General features: G+C 40.5%; 1 protein-coding gene across 3 annotated transcripts in view; it reads right to left on the bottom strand.

The window, feature by feature from the left end:
* Positions 1-4: 4 nt before the first annotated feature.
* NSF (N-ethylmaleimide sensitive factor, vesicle fusing ATPase) overlaps positions 5-22,674 on the bottom strand; it is a 148,313-nt gene continuing 125,643 nt past the window's right edge. The window contains exons 18-21 of one of the 3 annotated variants that reach the window (XM_055575627.1): positions 6,747-6,881; positions 5,596-5,709; positions 2,124-2,179; positions 5-1,667 (exon numbers count right to left, since the gene is read on the bottom strand). In XM_055575627.1, coding sequence (XP_055431602.1) covers positions 1,622-1,667; positions 2,124-2,179; positions 5,596-5,709; positions 6,747-6,881 — 351 coding nt within the window. In that variant the 3' untranslated portion in view covers positions 5-1,621. Of the gene's footprint in view, positions 1,668-2,123; positions 2,180-5,595; positions 5,710-6,746; positions 6,882-15,861; positions 21,130-22,674 lie in introns of those variants that run through there. The other 2 variants (XM_055575628.1, XM_055575629.1) reach the window with 2 other exon arrangements.

The following is a 22,674-nucleotide window of genomic DNA, read 5'->3' as shown; positions in this document are numbered from 1 at the left end:
AGGATGTTTTCAAGTATACGTACTCTTTATTGCATTCCTTCATTTGCATTAAACAATATAATATTTGCATTTCTTCAATATAGTTCTGGACAAAACACAAAGACATTAATCTTATTTAACAAGAGACATAAGTTAATACAATGTATGCTGCTTTCACGGGGAGCGAAAAAAGAGGCAAGATCTAAAACAGATGAGGGGATCCAGGATACTGGCCACCAGGAACCACAGAATTTTTATAATACAATCCACTTTTTTTAAGCCATACAATAAGCTAGAGATAAAAACCCAAAAGAAAGCAGATGCAACATATAAATCTACCAAAAATATACAGAGAGCAAGATCTGGAGATAATTTATCCTCTACCACAGGGACAGATGAGAGAGCTGCACCACAGACCACCGTGGTGACACCCAAGTGCCCCCTGGTGCCAAGCCCTACCTTAAGTACCTTCAGGTGCCGCCTGTCCTTGAAGCTGAAGCCGCAGCAGCAGCGGGGGAGGGGCACGTGTTCCGCAAGTCTTCTCACTGAACATAACGACCTGATCGCATTTCTTCCAACTCAGCTTAAACTACTGTTCTCCTTCCCTTTGGAAGGAGCGTGCAGAGGGGGAAGGAGACATCTTCAGTACATTGGAATGGATGTTAAAGGACTGAGGAGAGCGTGCTAGAAAGTGGTTTGTTTTTTCTAGAAAATAGTGTTTTATTTAGATGCTAGGGAATACAGATAATTTAAAATAAAGGAAGGATACATTCTAAGTAAGTCATTAAGCTAAGGACAAAAGAAAAGTGGTGATACTAAAGAAGCCTTTAGTATTATGGACCCACTTAGACCTGGGCACTAATGAGTGCTGGGAGGGTTGTAAGTTACTTGAGTTTGACACCCTTCTGTTTTGGGGTGTATGCTTTTACCATACACATCTCTCACAGGTTCTTAACAACATCTACCAAGTAGTAATGACCAGCGTTATCTCTTACCACTGAGCACATCACTTACATTAAAGGGATGGCACAGCCAACACGGTAATAATCTGACTTCCTATTAAGGAAGATCTCCTGATTGCAACCTAGAAACATCTCTGAAAATGATCGAGAACAGCATCTTAGAAATTCATAGCCCTGTTTCTTCAGGCAAAGATCACCAGCCTTCTGGGAGAAACTTGAACCAAATATCCAATGACCTGTAGTGTTGTTAGCACAGGGAGTTGTGAGAGAATCCCTTTGAACCCAGTGCCTCTAGTCACGGCTCCTAGCTTACAGGTGGAAAGTCTTCCTTCTACTAGGCCAACTGCTATTTTGCAACATCAGTATGTTTATTGAGAGCTTTCGGGTGGTGGTGGTAGGGAGCTTAGAACGTGTAGTGTTCATAAGTACAGTATGTTTCCCACGTTTAAGATTGAGCAAGAAGGAATCAGCTTACACGGAGAGGTGAGCACAGCATTCTAAAGCGAATTTACACCTTCCACAAGAGGGAGTATCTCAGTAAGCACAAGGAAGGGAGTTTCATTGCACTCGTCATGCAGTGTGAGCACGTGTCGAAGGCAGGGTTCATTTCACTGTGTTCAGTATCTCGAGGAGGTCGAGTGATGATCCCAGGCCGTCTTCACCTTGGTCACTTTGCTTGGTCACTTTGCGTTTGAAAATAGTTCATGATCATAGTCGAGGGGGCTACTGAAAAAGAAAGAACCGAAACACAACGAAAAACAGATGAAGGGTCTGCAAAAAGCCCTTCACCACAAAACCACACTAAAAGGTTCTTAGTGGTTTATCTACATTTTTCACTATGCATTTGCCATTAGAAGAGCATTTCACAAAAGAAAATGTTTACACTCCATGCATTTAAAAGCAGGTTCCAATAAATATGTACCATCGTGCTTTTTCCTGCCTTGTGACAAGGAAGTTTTGCGAAGCAGGACAGGGAGAGCAAACCAACAGTACAACCCACTTCCTTGCTGGGTCTCCTACACCTACAACACAGCGGAGAATTCTAATAAATGGAAACAAAGTTGTCCAAGAGAGGTTGAGAATTCAAATTCACAGGCACTGTACAGCAACTCTTAGAACAGGCACACGGGTTTACAAGACCAGGGAGTCTGGCTGGAGGTCTCAAGTGTCGTATGTACTTACGCTCCTTCTTCTCTTAAGAGGGCCAAGAATTTTCTCACACGGTATTCGGGATCCATCTAAATACATCAGAAGGAATAAAGAAGACAGGTTAGTGGTACCTTCTAAAAATGATGCACTTACTTCATGCCAAGAAAATGACTGGTTTTATACTTTCTCAGGGCTTTGGTGAGCCACAGAAATGTGTTACTTGCTCCTTAACCAGTAGTCTGCTACACAGCAAACTGGACCGTGTCACTTAAGGGAAGTGAGGAGGGATTTTGGAGCACAGAGAATCGCTATGCATAAGGTCATCCACAGGCACCTCAGCCCAGTGACCCCTTCGCTAGGGCCGGGTGAGGAGGTGGCCCTGAGAAGCATGTTGTGAGAGCAGGGCTGGCCATTCAGGGGGTGCAAATGGCATCCAATTCATAGGGCTCATCCAAGGCATGAAAGTGGGGCCAAAATGGAAGAAGCCAATTGATGCTGATTAAACAGTGAAAAAGTAGCCTATTAACTCTATGACTGATTCTTTAGCTTTTCTTAATCTTGGTGTGCCTGGCATAGTTTTTTCTTCATAATTAACGATAACGGTTGTGCTGAAACTAAAAAAGAAAATCAGTGGGGCTGATTCCTCTGACATGCTCTCTGGATAATCCGGGTCTCCTGGGACTGAGGACACCATTGTGAGTCTAAGAAAAGATAGGGGACTCAGTTCTCGCTCAGGTTGTAGGGTCTGGGTTGCTATTATTAATTATCCCCATTCATTTTCATTTCATATTTCTTTAAAAAATTTTTCACCATATATCTTTTCTCTTTCTTTTTAATTTTATTTATTTGTTAAGGCTGCACCAGGTCTTAGGTGCGGCATGTGGGATCTAGTTTCCGGGCCAGGGATCGAATCTGGGCCCCCAGCTTTGGGAGTATGGAATCCTATCCACTGGACCACTGGGGAAGTTCCTCATATTCATATTTCTATGAATTTGCTTAATTTTGTTTTATTCTCATTGGTCTACCAGAGATGTGAAATTGTTTAAAAAAAAAAAAAAAAGATCATTAAAAACAGCTTTAATTCCTGAAGATGAATTTTTATTGTAAGAAACACACCTAACTTTGAAAAAATGTTCCAGGGCAAGAGTCTATTCCCCAAGAGGGAACTCCCTGCCCTCCAGGAATAGCTTTCAAATGCTCGGCGCAGCTGTGGGTAAATGTGCAATTGGATTCCCCCCTCCAACCACTTTTTTTTTTTTTAAAAGATCTCTTCTATCCCCCAAAAAATCCAAGTTTCGAATGTATCAAAGTTAAGAGGTCAGACTACAAAGGACTAAGAAAAAGTGTGAATAGTTAACAAGAGAAACATTTTTCCTCTTTGGGAATAGAATTACATATGAATCAATTGTCAAGTTCTTTTTCAAAAAAAAAGGAACTGGCTGGAGCTCTGCTGTAGTCAGTACTTGCAGGTCTTTGCCCATTAAACATATTTAATATGTGTGAGCAACGACTTACTGACTTGCCTGTAGCTATGGAATTAAAAGTCAAGGGAAAGGGAGGAAAAAAGTAATCTAGATAAATGACTTTATTCCCTCAGGTGACATCCAGTCAGAGCAGATCCTCAGCACTGTGCAAGTTTTAACAGAATTGTGTATGGTGAACAGAGAGGTAACATGACTTATATTCAGCTAAACTACATGCCTCTTCACCGAGACTCGGTCTCTCTAAGGCAGATCTAAAGAGAATTCACTCAGCTGCACGAAATCCATTTGACGTGAAGGGGTTCAAACTCAGAGGCCTATGAAGTGTCAGTCGCTGAAGATTAGGTCTGAGTGCCCCACTCTCACTTTCCACCCCACAAACAGAGGAGGCATTAACTTGATCACTGACCTGCGGGCATCAAAGGAAGAGAGGAAGGGGTAGGAATTGGGGAGAAAAACCCACATAGTTTCTTCTATGCAATTATTGAAAAAAATTGTGCTGAAACTTAAAGAAATGAAGCATAGAGCTGACTGTCTGACAGATTTATCTCTTCCAAGGAAAGAGCCAATACAAATGTATGTGCACCTTTACCAAGAATAATCCTCAGCAAAGTGATTAGTCTGGAACTTTAACTTACTGCTCACAAGGAAAAAGAGAAATAAATTGGCTTAAAAATAGTCCAGCTGAAGGTTTCTGAAAGCCACAATTTTAAAATAAATTGACCAGCAAAGATTAAAAAAGCATTCACTTCGTGATTGCAATTTGTTATTGGTCTAAGAGCCTATTTCAGCAATAAATGAAGTAAATTTCACCTCTGCCACCCACAGCTCACACTGTTGGAACAACAGGACTGAGCATTAATGCATGATGCTCAGAATGCAGCCAGTCTGTCCACCGAGGACCCAGGAGAGATTCATTCAACAGAAACTGGCTGAGGGCCTGACTATGTGTCCAGCTCTGTTCCATGAGCTGTGGACTTACTAGTGAGTGAGAGCCAAGATCCCTGAACTCATACAGCTTTGAAGGGACACATTTAGTATCTAACTAGTATGTCAGATAAGGACAAGACGACACAGGATAGGCACAGGGAGAGGTGGAGAAGAGAGGTAAGCTGCCAGTAGGTGTGAGAAGGTCTCAAAGAAGCTTTATCTGTTTTTGCCCAGGCAGCAGCCTGGGGCTTAGTTTTCTATGTGATCCTGGATGCTTCAACCCTACAGTAGTTTGAGTGAAATTTCTAGGAGCCCTGCCAGGGGAGAATATATACAGCCTCTGTCTAATCTCTACACTCAATCACCTTGTCCCTTGAAACAGTCTCCCAGGCCCTCTCTGGCATCTGACTTCTGATGGACAATGCCAGGTCCCCCACCTCCACCCCGTTGGATCACTAGCTGAGACCTTGGTTAACTCACTGACAACTGGTGGGACTCTCAGGATCCTCACCTCTAAAATGAGGGGGCAGCAGAAATTGTTCTTTCAAGTCCTTTCTAACTGTAAAACCTAGTGACTCCGTAAATTAAAATTTAATTTTATCATCTTTTCTTCTATTTTTGAATTTTGGCTAAGTTGCTTCAGTCGTGTCCGACTCTGTGCGACCCCATAGATGGCAGCCCATCAGGCTCCCCCGTCCCTGGGATTCTCCAGGCAAGAACACTGGAGTGGGTTGCCATTTTCTTCTCCAATGCATGAAAGTGAAAAGTGAAAGGAAAGTCGCTCAGTCGTGTCTGACCCTCAGCGACCCCATGGACTGCAGCCTTCCAGGCTCCTCCATCCATGGGATTTTCCAGGCAAGAGTACTGGAGTGGGGTGCCATTGCCTTCTCCATTTTGAATTTTAAGAAGTAGGAAAGAAAGTACCAATAAGTTGTTGTTTGATCTCAGAAGCAGGTTACTAACACCAACTTGACTCTGGAAATAATATAGGAGACTTTCAACTTAAAACCTTAGTGAGAGGGAACGATAACACCTGTTGGGATAATATTGTGAACCTTCTGTGTCTGAACCATATGGAGAAGGAAGCATCTTACCTGTAGGGACATCTCAATCAACATTAGTAACTTCTTGATTCCTATCCAGACCTTCTTCCCTTTGACTTGCTGTGTAATTGTGGTGCGTTCTTCATCCTTGAAGTTGCCCAATAGCTATGAAAACAATAAAAGTAAGGAAAGCATTATATAAGGACATCAACAACATTAATTCCCACATTTACTCTTAAAAGAATAGTGATAAGAACTACCTGACTGGTTCAAGCTGATGGAATTCTCTCATATTTTAAAATCCAACTTGACTTTTCTGAATCCATTAAGTGCAATTATGAAAATGAAAACTGGAATCTTAAACCCTATTTTCTTATGGACCTTCAGTATAATTTAGAGATATGTTTGCTGGGGGAAAAATAGCTCCAATCCATAATAAATATCAGTTAAAATTTTTAACATTCCATTCTAAGAATAATCTGTATATGTCAAAGCAGACTAAATTTAATTCTCTCATTCAACCTCGGCACAAAAACTGCTCAAACAGGTAAGCTGGAAACATTTATCATATAGCTTCTATTTTGTTGGGAGCATGCCCAACTGTACAGGTCTTGAGGATTTTAAGAAGCCTTCCTGACTTTATTGCTGCTAAACAAGTAACTAAATAATCTTTCTTAACACTTCATCAAGTCATTTGTGAACACTAATATTAATCAAAAGTTTAATAAAGGATATATATATTTTTTTAAATTAAAGACTATGTCATCCTCAAAAAAGAAAACATTTCCATATTATGAACTTGTTAATAAAAAGGTTCCTTTAAGGCTTTAATTATTGCTCAAATTGATTAACTGCAAGTAAATGGACTGAATGCTAGTATGAAGAACTGAGTTTTCTATATATTGATTATTCTACTTCCTTCCTCCCACCAAAGCTTCTGGCCCAGTAATCTATATGCATTAGTCATGCTGGGCGCAGAGTAATTCATTCCTGGCAGTTTGCATGCTGCTTCCACTGAGGAATGAAGAATTGCTTCACTCTCACTTGTATTTCTCTTTTTCCTCTAATTCCTGAAAGTGACTGGAGGTGTATCCTGGGTCCCGTGTTCTGTGTTAACACAGAAACTAAACACCAGGTGTGATGCCTGGGGCACCCGTAGCTCCTTTCTTTGGGCAGTGTGCACTCCACTTCCTCATCCTCACCTCCAGAGCCTCCAGCAGCTGCTCCCCTGTGGCGATGTTGGGCACATGGATGGTGGTGCTGAAGGCGTTTAGCATTTCCATCTCCTGAAGGACATCTTTGCGGCTCGTGGTCCCAATGATAAGAAGCTTGCGACCCTGATCATAGGAAAAAAAGGTGTTAAAACACAAAGGAAAGAACTCATTAGGAAACTAGACTAAGCCTGAACAACACCCATTTTTTTAATTGTAGAAATGCAAATGCTTAGGCAAAATAGAAGGAAAAAATTCAGAACTATCCTCTTGAAAATCTTTTTGGCCGCATCACACGGCATGTGGGATCTTAAGCTTCCTGTCCTGCAGTGGAAGTGGGTAATCTTAACCGCTGGACTGCTAGGGAAGTCTCTTGAAAAATCATTTAAAAAGGTTATCAACAACATGATTCGGAAAAAGTGACACTTTCTTCAGCATGCAGAAGTTCAGGTTCAGAAAGAAGCAACTGTTCTTTCTCTTCATCCACATCAGTAACATCCTGGGTCAGTAAATCAGGAAGATACACAAACCAAACAGAAAGATACTTTAATATATGTCTGTAATTCATCTCTACAGCCAATATATACATATTTCAACATATGTATGGTTGGGAAAAAAAAAAAGAATGAAAGTCCTTGCCACCCACTTAGCAAGACTTATAGTAATGCTTTTTAGGAGAGGTCCTCAGGTAATAATGATTGTTTACATTTATGCAGCAGTGAAAGGCATGGTGCTATGTTTCACATAATTGTCTCATTTAATGTTTTTAAGTTCATTTTAATTTTTAGCCCCCTAATGTAACAAGGAATGTTTAAAAACTGTATCAGGCTTAGGCCACCATTCCTGACTCCCACATTCCAGAAGCAACCATTTTCTACTCTCTGGGTTTTTCTTCTTGTATTTACTTCCTTATCTTTAAGTAACAATAGCACTCTATTATTTTTAGATCTTTCTTTTCGGCTTTAAATATTATTTCCTGAATTCCTATTATGGAAGATGGAGACTTAATACTAATTTTGCAATAACCCCGCACCTCCAATATGTCCCTTTTCTCATCCTTTCAATATAATGATTTCATAGTCTCTGGTTAAATCTATACTGAGTATTTATTATGATTATATAAATATGATTTATGGCTAAGCCATGTAGTATCTTTTCTTGGGCAACATTTTGTTCTTGTTAAGAGTTAATAATTGCCATTTCCCTCCTTTGCTTAGTTTACCAGGTACTTATCATAAGTTCATCCCCAAATAAATATAGCCACAAACATCATGCCAATATGTCCTAACATGTTAGGGAATTTTAAAGTTTTGGGTGTATTTTTTTAATTTATTTATTTTTGGCTGTGCTGGGTCTTCACTCCTCCATGAGGGCTTTCCTCTGGTTGAACGGAGCAGGGGCTACTCTCTCGTTGTGGTACGTGGGCTTCACACAGCAGTAGCTTCTCGTTTCAGAGCACGGGCTCTACAGCACAAGCTCGACAGCCGTGGTGCACAGGCTCGGCTGCCCTGTGGCATGGAGGGTGTTTCCGGATCAGGGACTGAACCCGTGTCTACTGTACTGGCAGGCGGGTTCTTTACCACAGAGCCATCAGAGAAACCCCTTGGGTGTTTTTTCTTGAGGACACCCCCCTCGTGGAGTCCTCTGTTCCTCAGAGCTCAATCTGAACTGACTGTTCTCTATGCTGGCTGCACAAGCTATAGCTCTAGAATCTTCCTCTCTCCTCTCTGAGATTCCCTGTCTCCTAGCCCTCCTTTTCCCCCCTGTTTATTCCCTCTTTTCCATGGTACACAGACTTCAAAAGCTTCCTGAGAAAAAGTGTACAGGAGGTAAAAACTTAAGACCTGGAAATGCCTTTATTCCATCCTTAATACTGTACATTTCATACTTGATAAGTTTGTCTAGATATAGAGAATAAGGCTAGAAATAATTTTCCCCTCAGAATTATCAAGTCATTGTTCTATTGTCTTTTAATTTTCAGTGCTGCTGACTAGAATACTGATGCCATTTTGATTTTCTGACTCATTGCTTCTAACTTTTAAAAAATACATAACTTAAAAAAAATCTTTTATCTCTATGTCCTATAAGTTACAAACCTTCAGGTAGGTCGCTCTTTATTTCCTGAATGTATCTTTTTTTTTTTAATAAAAATCACATACTGTTATATTTCATGGATACTACCTTATTTTAGAGCTCTGTGAATATTACATATTTTTTAAAATGTTTTTTTTTTTAATTTTCTCTGCTTTGTCTTTGTTTCCTCTGAGATGACTACTCATATTTAAGAGTTAAAATAATAACTGGAAGCTCTGAATCTGAGGGTTTCACGATAGGATGTTAAGACTTGGCTGATTACTGGGGGTCCCTCAAAGGTCAGGATGTGTACATTTTCCCTAGAGAATCTTTCAGTCTCCTTCCTGAGGGCTATACAGCCTAGTTTCCAACATACTTCATGGGAATCCATGAGGGAAGGGGTCTGGGTACCTCACCACTCAACATGAAGACGTCCATTTACTTCTATTTGCACCACGTGCCTTTTTAGATCCATCTCTCATTCAGTGTCCATTATGCTCCCAAGATTTAAGTATCAGTATTATCTCCACTTTACTGTGGAAGCTATTAAGTCTTATAGATTTGACTACTTTGTTCAAAGTCTAATAATAAATGAGAGAGTAGAATGGAATGGAAACCAAGAATGGAAACCAAATCCAGAATCCAAAACTGTATACTGCCTTTTTTTCATGAAGAAAAACACATTTTAAAAATGTTTACTTGGAAAATGGAAGAAGAATGGACTTTAAACTATGTCACTAGATTTATGATACACATTCCACAGATAGGCCTTTAATTCAATCATTAAACCTACTCTCAGATCTCAGAAACTCAGGGCATTAAAATAAATGAGGGAATAAAAACATTAATATGTGAAAATTAAATATTTTAAGAAACTGAAGATCAGATGCCCAAACAATTACACTTTGGGTTTTGTAAATATTAAACCACTATTGCTAATAAGGCATCCTAGCTTTTCTCAGTCTTAATTGATTGTTTTTGTCCATCTACTGTGACAAGAATAGATATTGTAAGAACATAAACAATGGACCACCAAAGAAACAAAGTTGAGGCTTTCTGGTATAAGCAGTAATTGGCATATCAAGTGCCTGTGCAAAGACTATGAGAGAGAAGTATACCTATGAAGTATAAAGATTAAAGGGTAATCATTGTTATTATTCAAGAAATCAACTTGCTAAAAATCACACACATTGTCAACAGACCCTTACCAAGCTACTGGATGAATCTGGAATAGACCTTACACATACAGAGAGACAGATACAAAAGAGATCATTACAATACAATATGGAGAGGTGCAGGTAAAGGCACAGGATGTCATGGAAGAGGGAAGAAATGTGTGGCAGAGAAACACCTCCCTTTCCTCTGGAGGAGACAATATCTGAACTGTATTAATGAGTGAGTGGGCTGACTTGGAGATGAAGGGGAAGGACATTCTAAGTCTGAAGGAGCAGAAACAGATAAATCCAAAGGCAAAATAACAAAAACCGAGATGTCGGGGGTGGGAGGGAGGTAATTAAAAACACATAAAGACACAGAAGGGCTTTCCTGGTGGCTCAGATGGTAAAGAATCTGCCTGCAATGCAGGTGACACAGGTTCAATCCCTGAGTTGGGAAGATCCCCTGGAGAAGGGAATGGCTACCCACTCCAGTATTCTTGCTTGGAGAATCCCACTGACAGAGGAGCCTGGTGGGCTACAGTCCATGGGGTAGCAAAGAGGTCAGATATGACAGCGACTAACACTAACTAAAGACATATAAACTTCTATTATGTAACAGTAAAGTGGTGCTTTTTACATTCAAGCTATTTTTCAACATTAAATTCTGAAAACTTGGGAACATATCTCAAAACCACATAGGCTGGTACATCTTCATTACAATTAAAGGTAACTGTTGGGACTTCCCTGGTGGTCCAGTGGCTAAACACTCCATATTCCCAATGCAGAGCGCTCAGGTCTGATCCCTGGTCAGGGAACCAGATCCCACATGCTGCAACTAAGACCTGGCACAGCCAAATAAATATTTTTAAAAAAGAACAAAATTAGAAAAAAAAATGTAACTGTTACTTTGCTTTTTTTTCTTTAGGTTTCCAATGTTCCTAAGTCCATATTTAAAGCTCCCTCATTTTGCTCCTCTCTTACAAAGGACAACACCGGCCCTCAAAGAACGGCTTGCTAACCATTCTAAAAGCTGGAATGGCCATTTTCCTAGTGAAACTCTGTCTTACGTTACCAGTGACTATGCACTTCAGAGTGTTGAAAGACTGGGAAATGTGGAGCAACTTATAATGGAGACGCTAATTTATGTTTTGCTTTTCTTCTTGTTTAACAAGACTGCAAACACTGCAGAGAGGTCATGACCCAGGCAAGTTCGGGCCTCAACTTGTAAGCATCATCTTCAAGAAAACACCGAAAAACATTACCAAATAATTAAATTGTGCTGGGTCATTTTGTATATTAATTAGTGGTAGTACTCATGAGGCAGCTTTATCATGAAAAACCAGCTCTGAATATATTTAATATCCTAAATCACACTGGAGAACATTCTGGAGAAAAAGTTGCCAGCAGCATGAGGTGGGAAAGCTGGCTTTAAAAACAGAAGTAGAGCTCAACCCAGAAAGAGAAATCCAACTTGTTCATGTGTGGCTACCAGTCTGAATCTATAGTGCCAAAACATGCCCCTTGATGGGAAAAAAAGAGGCAGAGAGATAACTTACTTGGGAAAAAACTGTTCCCAGAATACTCTTTCCTGAGATTTTCCAGTTCTGATGCAATAAAGAAAAGGCCTAAATAAAATGACTATCTGCCAATCGGATTATGATAAACATTGTTCCAAGGTTAAATAAGTATTAGTTAACTAATTCTTACTACTATAAGAAGCAACTCAGGTGAAAACATTACCATGAAAAAGGCAGGGCTCAGTCAGGTGTTGATCCTTCAAAAAAACACTTCTTTACATGATTAAGAATGAGCCAAGTACTAAGCAGTATCTAAGCCTTTTGCCACACAAAGGACTAACCAGATAATCCACACCCTTTCATAGGTCCTGCCCATTGATTGGCCCCAATAAACTGATTTGTAACAAAAGTTCATGTGGAAGAAAGCTTTTTTTTTTCTCCCTTAAATAAAAATGCCACCAATATAATACTGCAGTGAAATGGAAGGGCTGATTTTAACCTGCTCACAAAAGTAAAGTCAGTTATGCAGTAAAGAAAGGCCAATTCTTTCCCTATCATTCAGTGCTGAGCAAGGGCAATACACCCTGGGTAAGAAGAATGAACTGGGAACAATTGGAAACCCTGAAATGGATTAAGAAGTGTGTGTGTTGGGGGCCTTAAACTTTATTTTCTCGTTGTTAGAATTTGACACTTTTGTAAATAAAAGTGAAGTTTCTCTGAATTTGGAATTTATAAGCCCAGGAAGTAAAAGATAAAATAGATTAGCTGATCAGATCATGAGCACGAATTGACTCTGTTCAAGTATGTATGGCATTATGAGATTTGGTTTGTGCCTCCAAAGTGAGTACGATCCAGCTGGGGAGAGTGAGTAAATACTCAGAGACCAAGGAACACACCAGCAAACACGAATAACAGCTGCGGGGATACAGCACAGGGGCACAGCTTCACTGGCAGAGGGTCTTCTGGGAAGATTCCTCAAGTATCACCGAGATGCTGGTGAAGAGGAGGCCCTGGAGGAGAAGGAATGAGTCCCCTAATTCCCCGTGGGTGGTGCAGGCAGCTGAACTAGAGCACCAAGGGCTGAAAACAGAGTTTTCTTAGAGCGGAGGGGAGTAGGTAGCCTAAAAAAAAAAGGACGACTCTGAACGCTAAACCAAGGAAGGAAGTTTAGTATAAAAAGCAACAAGAAACTAAAGAAGGTGCTGGAGGAGGAAGAACTGTGATGGAGAGAAAGACGATCCTAGCAGTTTCATGCCGGGCGGTCCAGTGGCCTGTAAGGAGGCTGCTATGGGAGAGGCATCTCTGAAATAAGGTCTCGGAGCATGGGCGCCCAGGGAGGATCTGCACCTTTTCATCAGTGATGCACACACGTGCCTCCCTTTTAAATGCAAGCCCGGGGTGGGCAGAAAGCAAGGAAGGAGAGGCAAGTTCCCTGAGAGGTAGGGGCTTGGTGCCATGGAACAAGTACAGGCTCCGTCCTTCATAGCTGGGTGATGTAGGTTAGATTACTGAACTTCTCAGCATCTGTCTCCTCCTCAACCATAAAAATGGGATTAAAAATCCTATTTCTACCTGTCAGAGTAGAGCAGGAGGTGAAGGATACTTGGGGAAGGGGGACCTCTGCCATCACTGTCAGGGGAGGCAGGAAGGGAAGGAAGTGAGATGGTCTGCCTGGGATTGGGATGTCAGGAATCTGCGACCTCAGGTCAGGTGGACGAGCACTGGGCACCTGAGAATTCCTCTTTCTAACAAGGCAGGCAGGGCACTGGCCACAAAAGATTCCGAGAGAGAGCACTCTCCCAGAGGGCCAAGATGCACTCTCTTCAGGGTAGATGGGTGCGCCAATCTTCAGCTTAACTAGGGTGACAGCGAGGCCCAGACGAGGCCTGAAGCTAAAGATCAAATACCCCTCAGAAGTAGCTGTGGCAGCGGGCAAGAGTCAGGCACCTTGATGAGAGGCAGTGACTCCGAGGAGAAATCAGCTCAGGGCAGAGGCTGCGAAGCTTTCCCGGTAAGAGGTGTTTCAGTTCATCCCATATACTAGTTTTCCTTCTTGAAATGCGAGTAACAACTCATATTTTAATTTAGTTCAATGCAGATTAAAATAAAAAAAATTCTACCTACCATAGAGCTTGTACAACTTTACCACTACATTTATTTGCAAGCCTGAATCTTGTTTCTAGCCTGTCGACTCCCTGGGGGCAGGGCCATGCTTGATTCATCTCTGTCCTTGCGGTTCTGAGCACAGCATGCCTGGTGCACGGAAGACACTCCCATGTTCCCTCTGCCTAGAATGCTCTTCCCTGATACAGCCACGTGGTTCCCTGCCTCAGAGTCAGAGCTCTGCTTGAGTGTCACCTTTCCCATAAGGCCCACCTTTCCCATAAGACCCTTTTTCATCTCCCCTTCTCAGGCTCTATCCGCCTCCCCCAACAGTAGGGATCACCTTTTAACATACTATATACTTAACTCATTTATTCTACTTATTGGTGGTCCTCCCTTGTGAGGACAGGACTTGTGTCTGTCTGGTTTTATTGATGGGTCCAGGGCTAGCACAGTGCCTTGAACATGGTGACCCGTTAAATACATTTGTGTTGAATGAATGGTGATTTCAGTGTAGGCCACAGATCACTCCCCCACTTCTTCGTTACATTTTCTCTTCTGTCACACACTATATGGAATGTTCAACAGGAAAATAAGTATCTACAGTTACAGTGTCTCTATCGCTGAGTCCCAAGTGTTGAATACTATGTCAACAAGTTTTAAAGAAAAGAATCTAGAATGAATGGCATGTATGCTTCATTTACAGTATAAGTAGATGCAAAGGATGTCAGACCACTTTCTTTTAGCTAGTCAATTGACTGTCAAAAGTTAAGTTGTAACTATTCATAATACAGACTACTCTCACGGAGAAAAGATTCATTAGAAGCCATTACTTTAAGCTGGCAAGATAAGTATTGTTACGCATCTCCTATTGGTTTCCCCAAATCCAGGGAAAAATCTGACTACTATTAAAAACGACCAAGAGTCCGGACAGTGAAATGAGAGGAATGGGACCTCTTTGCATATCCTGCATGTATTTGATTTCTCGATGCTCAAACGTCTGTAACTTCTTTTTCTGGTAGTTAAATGTTTCAGTTGAATACCAAAGGAAGGATGTTTCAAATAAATCAAGCTACAATGAGGCAGACAACTACACTTAACTCTCCATTAGATTTTTACCCTGAAGCAAATTCTTAGTCTGCTGGCTTTGTAACCATCCTCCTGGTGCTGCCAGTAGGAAAGAGGACAGCAGGGAGGGGAATTCATGATGCACACTGACTATGAAATATGCAACTTCACCCCAAATAATTTAAAATAATTACTAAAGGCAAGAGCAGACCACTTTGAGATATTAAAGAATATTTTAGTACCAGTTTGTGAAAAAGACATGGAATCATCAGACTATCCTCAGAGCAGCTCTGAAAGCTTATCTAAGTTCCCTCCTTCCCTCTCTCCTCTCCTGGCTATTTTGTAGGTGAGAAACTGGGGTAAGCTTTTACATCCAGGGAGGGAGCTAAAACTAGAGTTCAGGCCTCATGGATATTCCCACTATGCTTTGCCATCCATTTTTATTTGTGTAATATTAAAATTCTTTCAGCACTGCCTGATTTCTTAATGACGAGTTAGATAGGTAGAAATTATGAATTATGACCTCTAAGGAGAAAAGGTTAAATAAATTTAAGAAAATAAAGATGTATGACCATGCCACAGTATTCTCAGTGCCAAACGGTACAGTTTTGTAGGTGCTTTCATTAGAAACTTAACTAAAATGATCCCTGATTCATCAGTGAATCCAGACTCCTCCACCTGGCACCTACAGTAGACTTTCCCTCCCTCCCTCTGCTTTTACCTTAAGGAGCCCTAAAATGTCCCCTGTGCTCTAATCAGGTTACTTTTCCTCTTCCTTCTCATTTAATTTCTACCTCTGTGGGTTTTTTTTTTTTTTTTTTGGCTGTGCTGGGTCTTTATTGGTGCCTGGGCTTATCTCTAGTTGCAGAGAGTGGAGGTTACTCTCTACTGTGGTGTGCAGACTTTTCATTGCTGTAGTTTCTCTTGTTGTAAAGCAAAGGCTCTAGAGCACAGGCTCAACAGCTGTGGCGTACAGGCTTAGTCGCTCCTCAGCGTGCAGGATCTTTCGGAGTCAGGAATTGAACCCATGTCTCCATCACTGTCAGGTGGATCCTTTACCACTGAGCCACCAGGGAAGCCCTGTGACTGTTTTTGCTTGTTTCAGAATTCATTAGTAATTATTATATTTTTTAAAGCTTTACCAATAATTAATACTAAAGAATGTCAAGTCAAAGAAAAGGATGGACATAAAGGGAAAAATTGATTTAATAAATGTCATAAGGCTTTATTACCTGTAGAGACGACATTTGCCAGTAGAACTTATACATCAGGAGAAAATTTAATTTAAAAAAGTCATTTGACTTTTTTAACTTCTTATTTTGTATTGGGGTATAGCCAGTTAACAAAAAATGTTACGACAGTTTCCGGTGAACAGGGAAGACACTCAGCCATATGCATCAGTTCACTTGCTCAGCCGTGTCTGACTGTTACTATTAGTCAAGCAGCAAATCAGCTGCAAAGGATTGGAACTTTGGTAGTTATACTGTTGAGTTAAAAGTGAATATGACTGTATACACATTAAGTTTTTCTTTTTCCTGATTATAAAGTAATAAATGCTTACTGTAGAAAATGTATAAAATACAAGAAATAATAAAGCAGAAAAACCCACCCATAATCCACCATCTAAGAACAGTTATCTTTAAGACAGAGAAACAGAACTTCCTTTTTACTTTTGTTTTTCATTTCACTCTTTTAAAAACATTCTTTTGTGCATTTTAAAATGAACATCAATTGAAGAATAATAAATGCATTAAAATATTGGGAGGCTGAGCACAAACTTTTCTTTCAAAAAGTTTGGTGGCCATAAAGACAATCAATTCTGGCATATTCCCTCCAGGCCTTTTTTCTTTATAGCTGAAATCACACCTAGAGAATAACTGAGGATTAAGTGGAAGGTGATGTGATCGTTAGGCAGGCAGTTTCTGACCCTGGCTCAGTTTATACAGATACTGGGGGTCACCAGCAGCCAGCCACCCAGCTTCTCATCTCCCTGCTCTGGCTGGTGTTCCTCCCTGTCCTCCCTCCCCATGATTACTCCTTTCTCGGGGAACCGGCACCCTCTTCCACTTGCTCCAGGGCTGGCCCTGGCAGGGTCTGTGGAAGCGTGATGACTGGCAGGTAGAGGCCAAGGAAGGTGTCGTTCCTGCTGACGTGTCTATAGGGCTGGCTTCTGGCTATGTGGAGCCTAGCTCCTTTGATATGGATTAGTTACTCTGTTGGTTTTATCTATTTTTGTGTATGAGGAAAGACAAGAGTCAGAGTTTTCTTCAAAGTGAATACTAAACTGAGTTGTGATTTGTAGTTTACAAAGAATTATAATCAACATTTATCTTATTTAATTCTTAAGACTTAAATATTAAATATTATCACTGTTCCCGACTTACAGTGAGAAAATTGAGGCTCAGAAATTAAGTGACTGGATTCAAACTCAAGCTTTCTAACTCCTCAGCTCTTATTTACAATGCCAATGCCAGTTCTATTAATATGTGTAGTTAAGACCCTCCAGCTTCAAGATGTCCATTCAACAAATAGTATTATCTATATAGCCTAAATAGGTCTGGAAAGAGAGAGAAGAGAGGAAGGAAGAGAGGAAGGGAAGGAGAGAGGGCGGGAGGAAGGGAAGGAGGAAGCGTGGGTCCACACAGATAAGTCTGGAGCTTTCCCTGTGAAAAGCAGTCTTGCCATTCCCCAGTGTGAGAGGTAGGCAGGACTGTCAAGATGAAAAATGGTTACAGACCAAGTTGTGACTTAAAAAGATCAAGGCCTTGTTCCACCTATATTCTAATAACTATCAGGAATATTGATAGACCTTTGTAAGGTCCTCCTTAGTGGTTCTTCTTACCCAATAGCTGTTATGCCATAATAGTATAAACCCCAAGGAATCTCCAAAGGCCTGTGTATTTGCTTTGGGGACAGGAATGTACGAGAGAAGCTGTGAAGCGCTATTCTGTTCCACTTGGATTAGAAGGAAAAAGGGGGAACTTTAGTCACAAGCAGCTGTAGGGAAAAAGGCAGTAGGAGGGCAGTCCCTGGAGGCCAAGGATTAGTGTAATGGGCAGTGTCCTCAAGACCCCACAATCCACCAGAAGCCCTGACCCTCTCTCTACTCCTCATGCTGCAGAACTCCGAAATTCCTGTTTCTACTTCATTCTCCCTTTTATAATAGGGATCTCCAATCCCCAGACCAAACTATTTGTCTTAGGACTCAGGAAGCTTCTGAATTTCAGCAAATGGGAGATGGGGAAGTAGTGTCTCTATTTCTTTTGACAGTATTGCTGCGGCTACTGCTGCTAAGTCGCTTCAGTCATGTCCGACTCTGTGTGACCCCATAGATGGCAGCCCACCAGGCTCTTCCGTCCCTGGGATTCTCCAGGCAAGAACACTGGAGTGGGTTGCCATTTCCTTCTCCAGTGCATGAAAGTGAAAAGTGAAAGTAAAGTCGCTCAATCATGTCCGACTCGTAGCGACCCCATGGACTGCAGCCTACGAGGCTCCTCCGTCCCTGTGATTTTCCAGGCAAGAGTACTGGAGTGGGGTGCCATCACCTTCTCCGCCAGTATTGCTAGTGAAGGAATTTGAACCTGGGCATTCCAACTTGGAATGCTGAACTCACTTTCCGTGGAAATGTGCCATATACAGCAGTTACACTCTGTATTTTTCCTAACTTACATGCTAAAAAGTTCTGTGGACTATCTAAAGGCACCTCTTTTCTTAAAACAATAACTGGCAGATGTATTTCCAGTTCTAAACAACAGCCTTAATAAAATACTAAACCTCCAAGAACTTGAAAACAGTAAGAAAACAGGAAGAAACAGAATCTTAGATGTCAACACTGAGCTCCAAGCAATGGGAACATTCAAATCACTCAAGAGAAACACTGATCCTTTTTTAAGGATAAGATTCTTTACAAATTTGATTCTTTACAAATTACATTCTCTGTGGACAACACTATACTCCGACTTCTCAGTAACTCTGTGCTTTTCATAATAAGGCATTAATCTTATGTCTGTGCAGCCCGCAGGTTTACACAGAACTTACACGACGTTCGCTGGATGTTAAGGGGCTAGTTGAAGACTATAAGGCCAGGTGTCTGTGCTAAATCTCAAACTCAGGTTTTCTGACTCCAAGTCCAATACAGTGAGTAAGCTGTGCAGAGAGTACACTCATAACTAGATTCATGGCCTTGTGGAACACTAGGATGGTAGAATCAACACTTCTCTAATGCTGATGTCATGTCACAGTAATATATCAATATTTAAGGCAATGAGAAAACATTTTGTCTAAACAACATTAGCATTTCTTGATGACTAAAATTTAGAGATTGAATTTTGAGTTACCTATAAATGGTGTGTGTGTACGTATATATCTAGCTTATAATTTTTGTATTAATTAATATGTATTATAGATGTGCTCTACTGAAAAACAAAACAAAAACTCTATTTAGAAAACATGGTTTTACTGTGGTTGATTCATGTCAATGTATGGCAAAAACCACCACAATATTGTAAAGTAATTAGCCTCCAATTAAAATAAATAAACTAATTTAAAAAATAAAATACAAAAAAAAGCAAAAAAAAGAAAACATGGTTTTATTTAGCAGATATTTGTAGCAATATTTTATAAAAGGACTCACCAAACTTCTTTCACTGATTTTGATGAACTTAAAACTGTCTATATATATATATAAAACTTACACAGAACTTTCTGAGATAATCTACTAAGCAAAGTATACTTTTAGAGAATTTATTTATAAACTATGGTAGCCATCTAATATCACTGACTTAACAAATGGGAAAACTGGGCTACTAACCTGTCAGTCATCACCCAGATTTTTTTCAATAAAGAAGTCTAATGCAAAAGTCACCACATCAGTGATTACAATTAATGTGTCTGGCAAAATGACTAAACCTCTTTCCTAAAGTGGTTATATATCTTATTGAGTCATATTATAGTCATTAGCCCGAGTTAATTTTGAACAGATAGACAGAGAGATATTCGTGTTTAGGCCTGCATGAGTTGGAGTCTCTTCCATTATTTGCTTATTTCGCTAAAGCAACCCAAAGCCTGAGGAGTTGCTTAATATCGCCAAGACTTCCTAATAACATATCTGAAGTAAGATTGCACTGAGAGATCATATAAGGATTACAGGAAAAGCAATCTTGTCTAGAGATTGGTGACCTTTAATGAAACCCATGGAGAAACAAACATGTCTGCCTGAGTTCCCATCAGGAATTTACTAAGAGTCTTATTGGTTCACATATTACACCCTTCCCAGCTCTAAGCCCTACTTCTTTCTTCTCAGGTTAATATTTCTAAGTGCCAGAGCAGTGAGGAAGGAATTTTTCTCAACAACTTTATTTTTTAGCTAAAAGTCTTAACAACTGTGAGGTCTTTTGAGTCCTACTTCAGTAATATTGCTATTAATTTGGAGTGGTCTTCTTTTGTAAAAGTTCACAGTTTCCAAAGATTCTGCCAGCTGGAATGCTGTGAATAAATTGTAAGTGTTCTATGGTATCAACACTATTCAGCCCTTGGGAAGGGGGTTAGCACCTGGTGGGGATGCACCTCTGGCCAGCTGTGACTGGCCTCATCCACTTACCCAACTATATCATCAGATGTTATTATTTTCTATATGCTGTGATATGAAAAAGGCTGGGAAGCACTGAAGTGAAAAAGCAGTGTTTCTCTGTAAGTTACAAGGTTACTCTGGTACATATGGATGAGGTCTTCCAAACTGATTTGCAAAAACTGTCAGGTAAACATTAAGGCAGTCGGGTTAATGGGCTTAACTGCTCTCACACTTGTTGAGGAAACTAGGAAGTCATGTCATTTCACAGCTGAGGAGTTCCTTTTCAGGCACTTTGTCTCCCGGAAGGAAAAAAAAAAGAAGGTGCCAGAAGAGATCTAGGAGGAAAATAACAAAGCCATTCGTGTTACAGTTTGCAAGAAGGTTTACCTGGCCTTACTGCCTTACTACTGCCTCTTTCTTGACAGGAAGAGACTAAGGCTTTCATTCTCCTGATCCTGAAAAGCACATTCCCCTCGACTTCCATAAATCTGCAAAACCTGAAAAGAGCCCCAGTGTCATCGAGCAAAAGAGCCGGCTTTAGGAATCTTACTGGAAGGAGGGGTGTCTTCGAGCCTCTCACTGCTAAGCCGGACATTTCCTAACACTGGACAAATTGTACGTCCAGCTCAGGGAGGGTGAACTGCAGTGGTCTTTTCCCCTCCAAGCCAATTGTTAGCTTTTCACAGGAATCAGCAGGGAAGCACATGTGAAACCTCTGTGGTGACGGTGAGCACCCCCGTGCCTTGTGTGACTCTGCATGTAGATGAAGCAGGCTGGGAGCTTTCTTAGCTGCTGCTGCTGAGTTCTCAGAGCAGCCCTTTTCTCCGGCGTGGCTCCCTGCTGGGACAGCCCTTTTCAATTTTTCTATCCCCCCTCGATCTCTTCTCCTGCAGAACACAGGGAAACTTGATTGAAATAAAGACCTCGGGAACATGTTTTATTTTCTCCTGTTCAATCCATTTTAGAAAAGCTTTTAATTGGTTTTAAAAAGATGCTAAACAAAATGTGATGATGTTTTTCAGTCTTCATGAACTACAGATACCACTTTTTATACTTTCAAAGGGCTAATAAATCAATCATGAAATTAACTCTCCAGCTAAATTGAAAGCAAATCCACTGAATACTGGGTTCATTAAAAATCTATGCATTTACTTACAAAAATTTAAAATTCAAAGAAAATTATCCTAGTAACTGAAATCTGACTTGAATTTTTAGTCCTACACTGAAAATCCAAGACCAAAGCAATCACAAAAGGAAAAAAGGAGGGCTTGTGAACCAGTTTTAATAAGCCAATTTACAATGAGGGAGGGGAGATGGGGGATGGGGAGAAGTAGAAAAGAGAATATCTTGATCCATAACAACATAGTGCCCTTGAAGGGATCCTTTTATTTCAGCATGTGCACATATGCACACACAATTTTTCTATGTGAAAGCTGAATTACAATAAATGCAAAATTAAAGATTCTGTGACTGATAATGATTACTGTCTTGTATGCATGTACAGCTCCTCTTTTTAAAGAAAAATGCCTACAACTTTTCTGTTTCCTTGACAGTGATAAAATAATAGCTTTCTACTAATAGTCTACGCATCCCTACAACATTGGGATTCATATACTTTTAATATTTAACTGCAAACAGCTGAAAAGCCTACATGATAATGCTTTGGCAAAGTGAAGGCTTCTACTTCAGAATGACAAATAGTCTTGACACTGGATCACCTTGAAAGATTCTCCCTTATTTTCTTCAAAGGATACAAACTAATTTAAAAAGTAAGATGGTACAGAGAAACCACATTTTTATTTTGTTAAATATATGCCAACTAGAAATATCTTAAGCATTCATTTCTTCTGCCACTGATTCGCTTACACAGCAGGTCATCTAGCAGTCCAGCTCAGAGCCACCCAATTCTGATTAAGGACAGGCTGGTATTTTATTAGAATCCCCGCCACTTCCGATCACTAAGGCGACCAGATCTGTCTTTTACTTCTTACATGTTCCTGTATTCTTCCTTTCCAATCCTTACAGAAATTTGTTCCATATCCCTTTCTAATGATTCAACTCCTGTTTCTAAGATTTCTCCCAAGCTGGGCCATGTACTTACATTCAGCTCTTCATAGAATCCTCCTTTCTTCATTTAAGCTTCTGAAACTATCTATCGTAACCATTTTATTAAGATGTAACTCCTATTAAAACGAAGTTCACTGACTTAAACTGTACAGTTCAATGGCTGTTAGTTATTGGGCAGATACATGCAACTACTGCTGGACTCCGTTTTAGAACATATTCATCAGGCCCCAAAGAAACCCAGTGTCCACCAGCAGTCACCTCTCATTCTCCTCGCCCATTCCTCCAGTCTTAGGCAACCACCGATCTGTTTTCTGCCTCTATAAACTTGCCAATTCTAGGTATTTCACATAAATGGAATCACACAA

The sequence above is a fragment of the Bubalus kerabau genome, chromosome 4 (genome assembly GCF_029407905.1).
Source record: "Bubalus kerabau isolate K-KA32 ecotype Philippines breed swamp buffalo chromosome 4, PCC_UOA_SB_1v2, whole genome shotgun sequence".
Lineage (NCBI taxonomy): Eukaryota > Metazoa > Chordata > Mammalia > Artiodactyla > Bovidae > Bubalus > Bubalus kerabau.
Note: the sequence above shows the minus strand (reverse complement) of the source record. Positions and strands in the feature narration are given on the sequence as shown.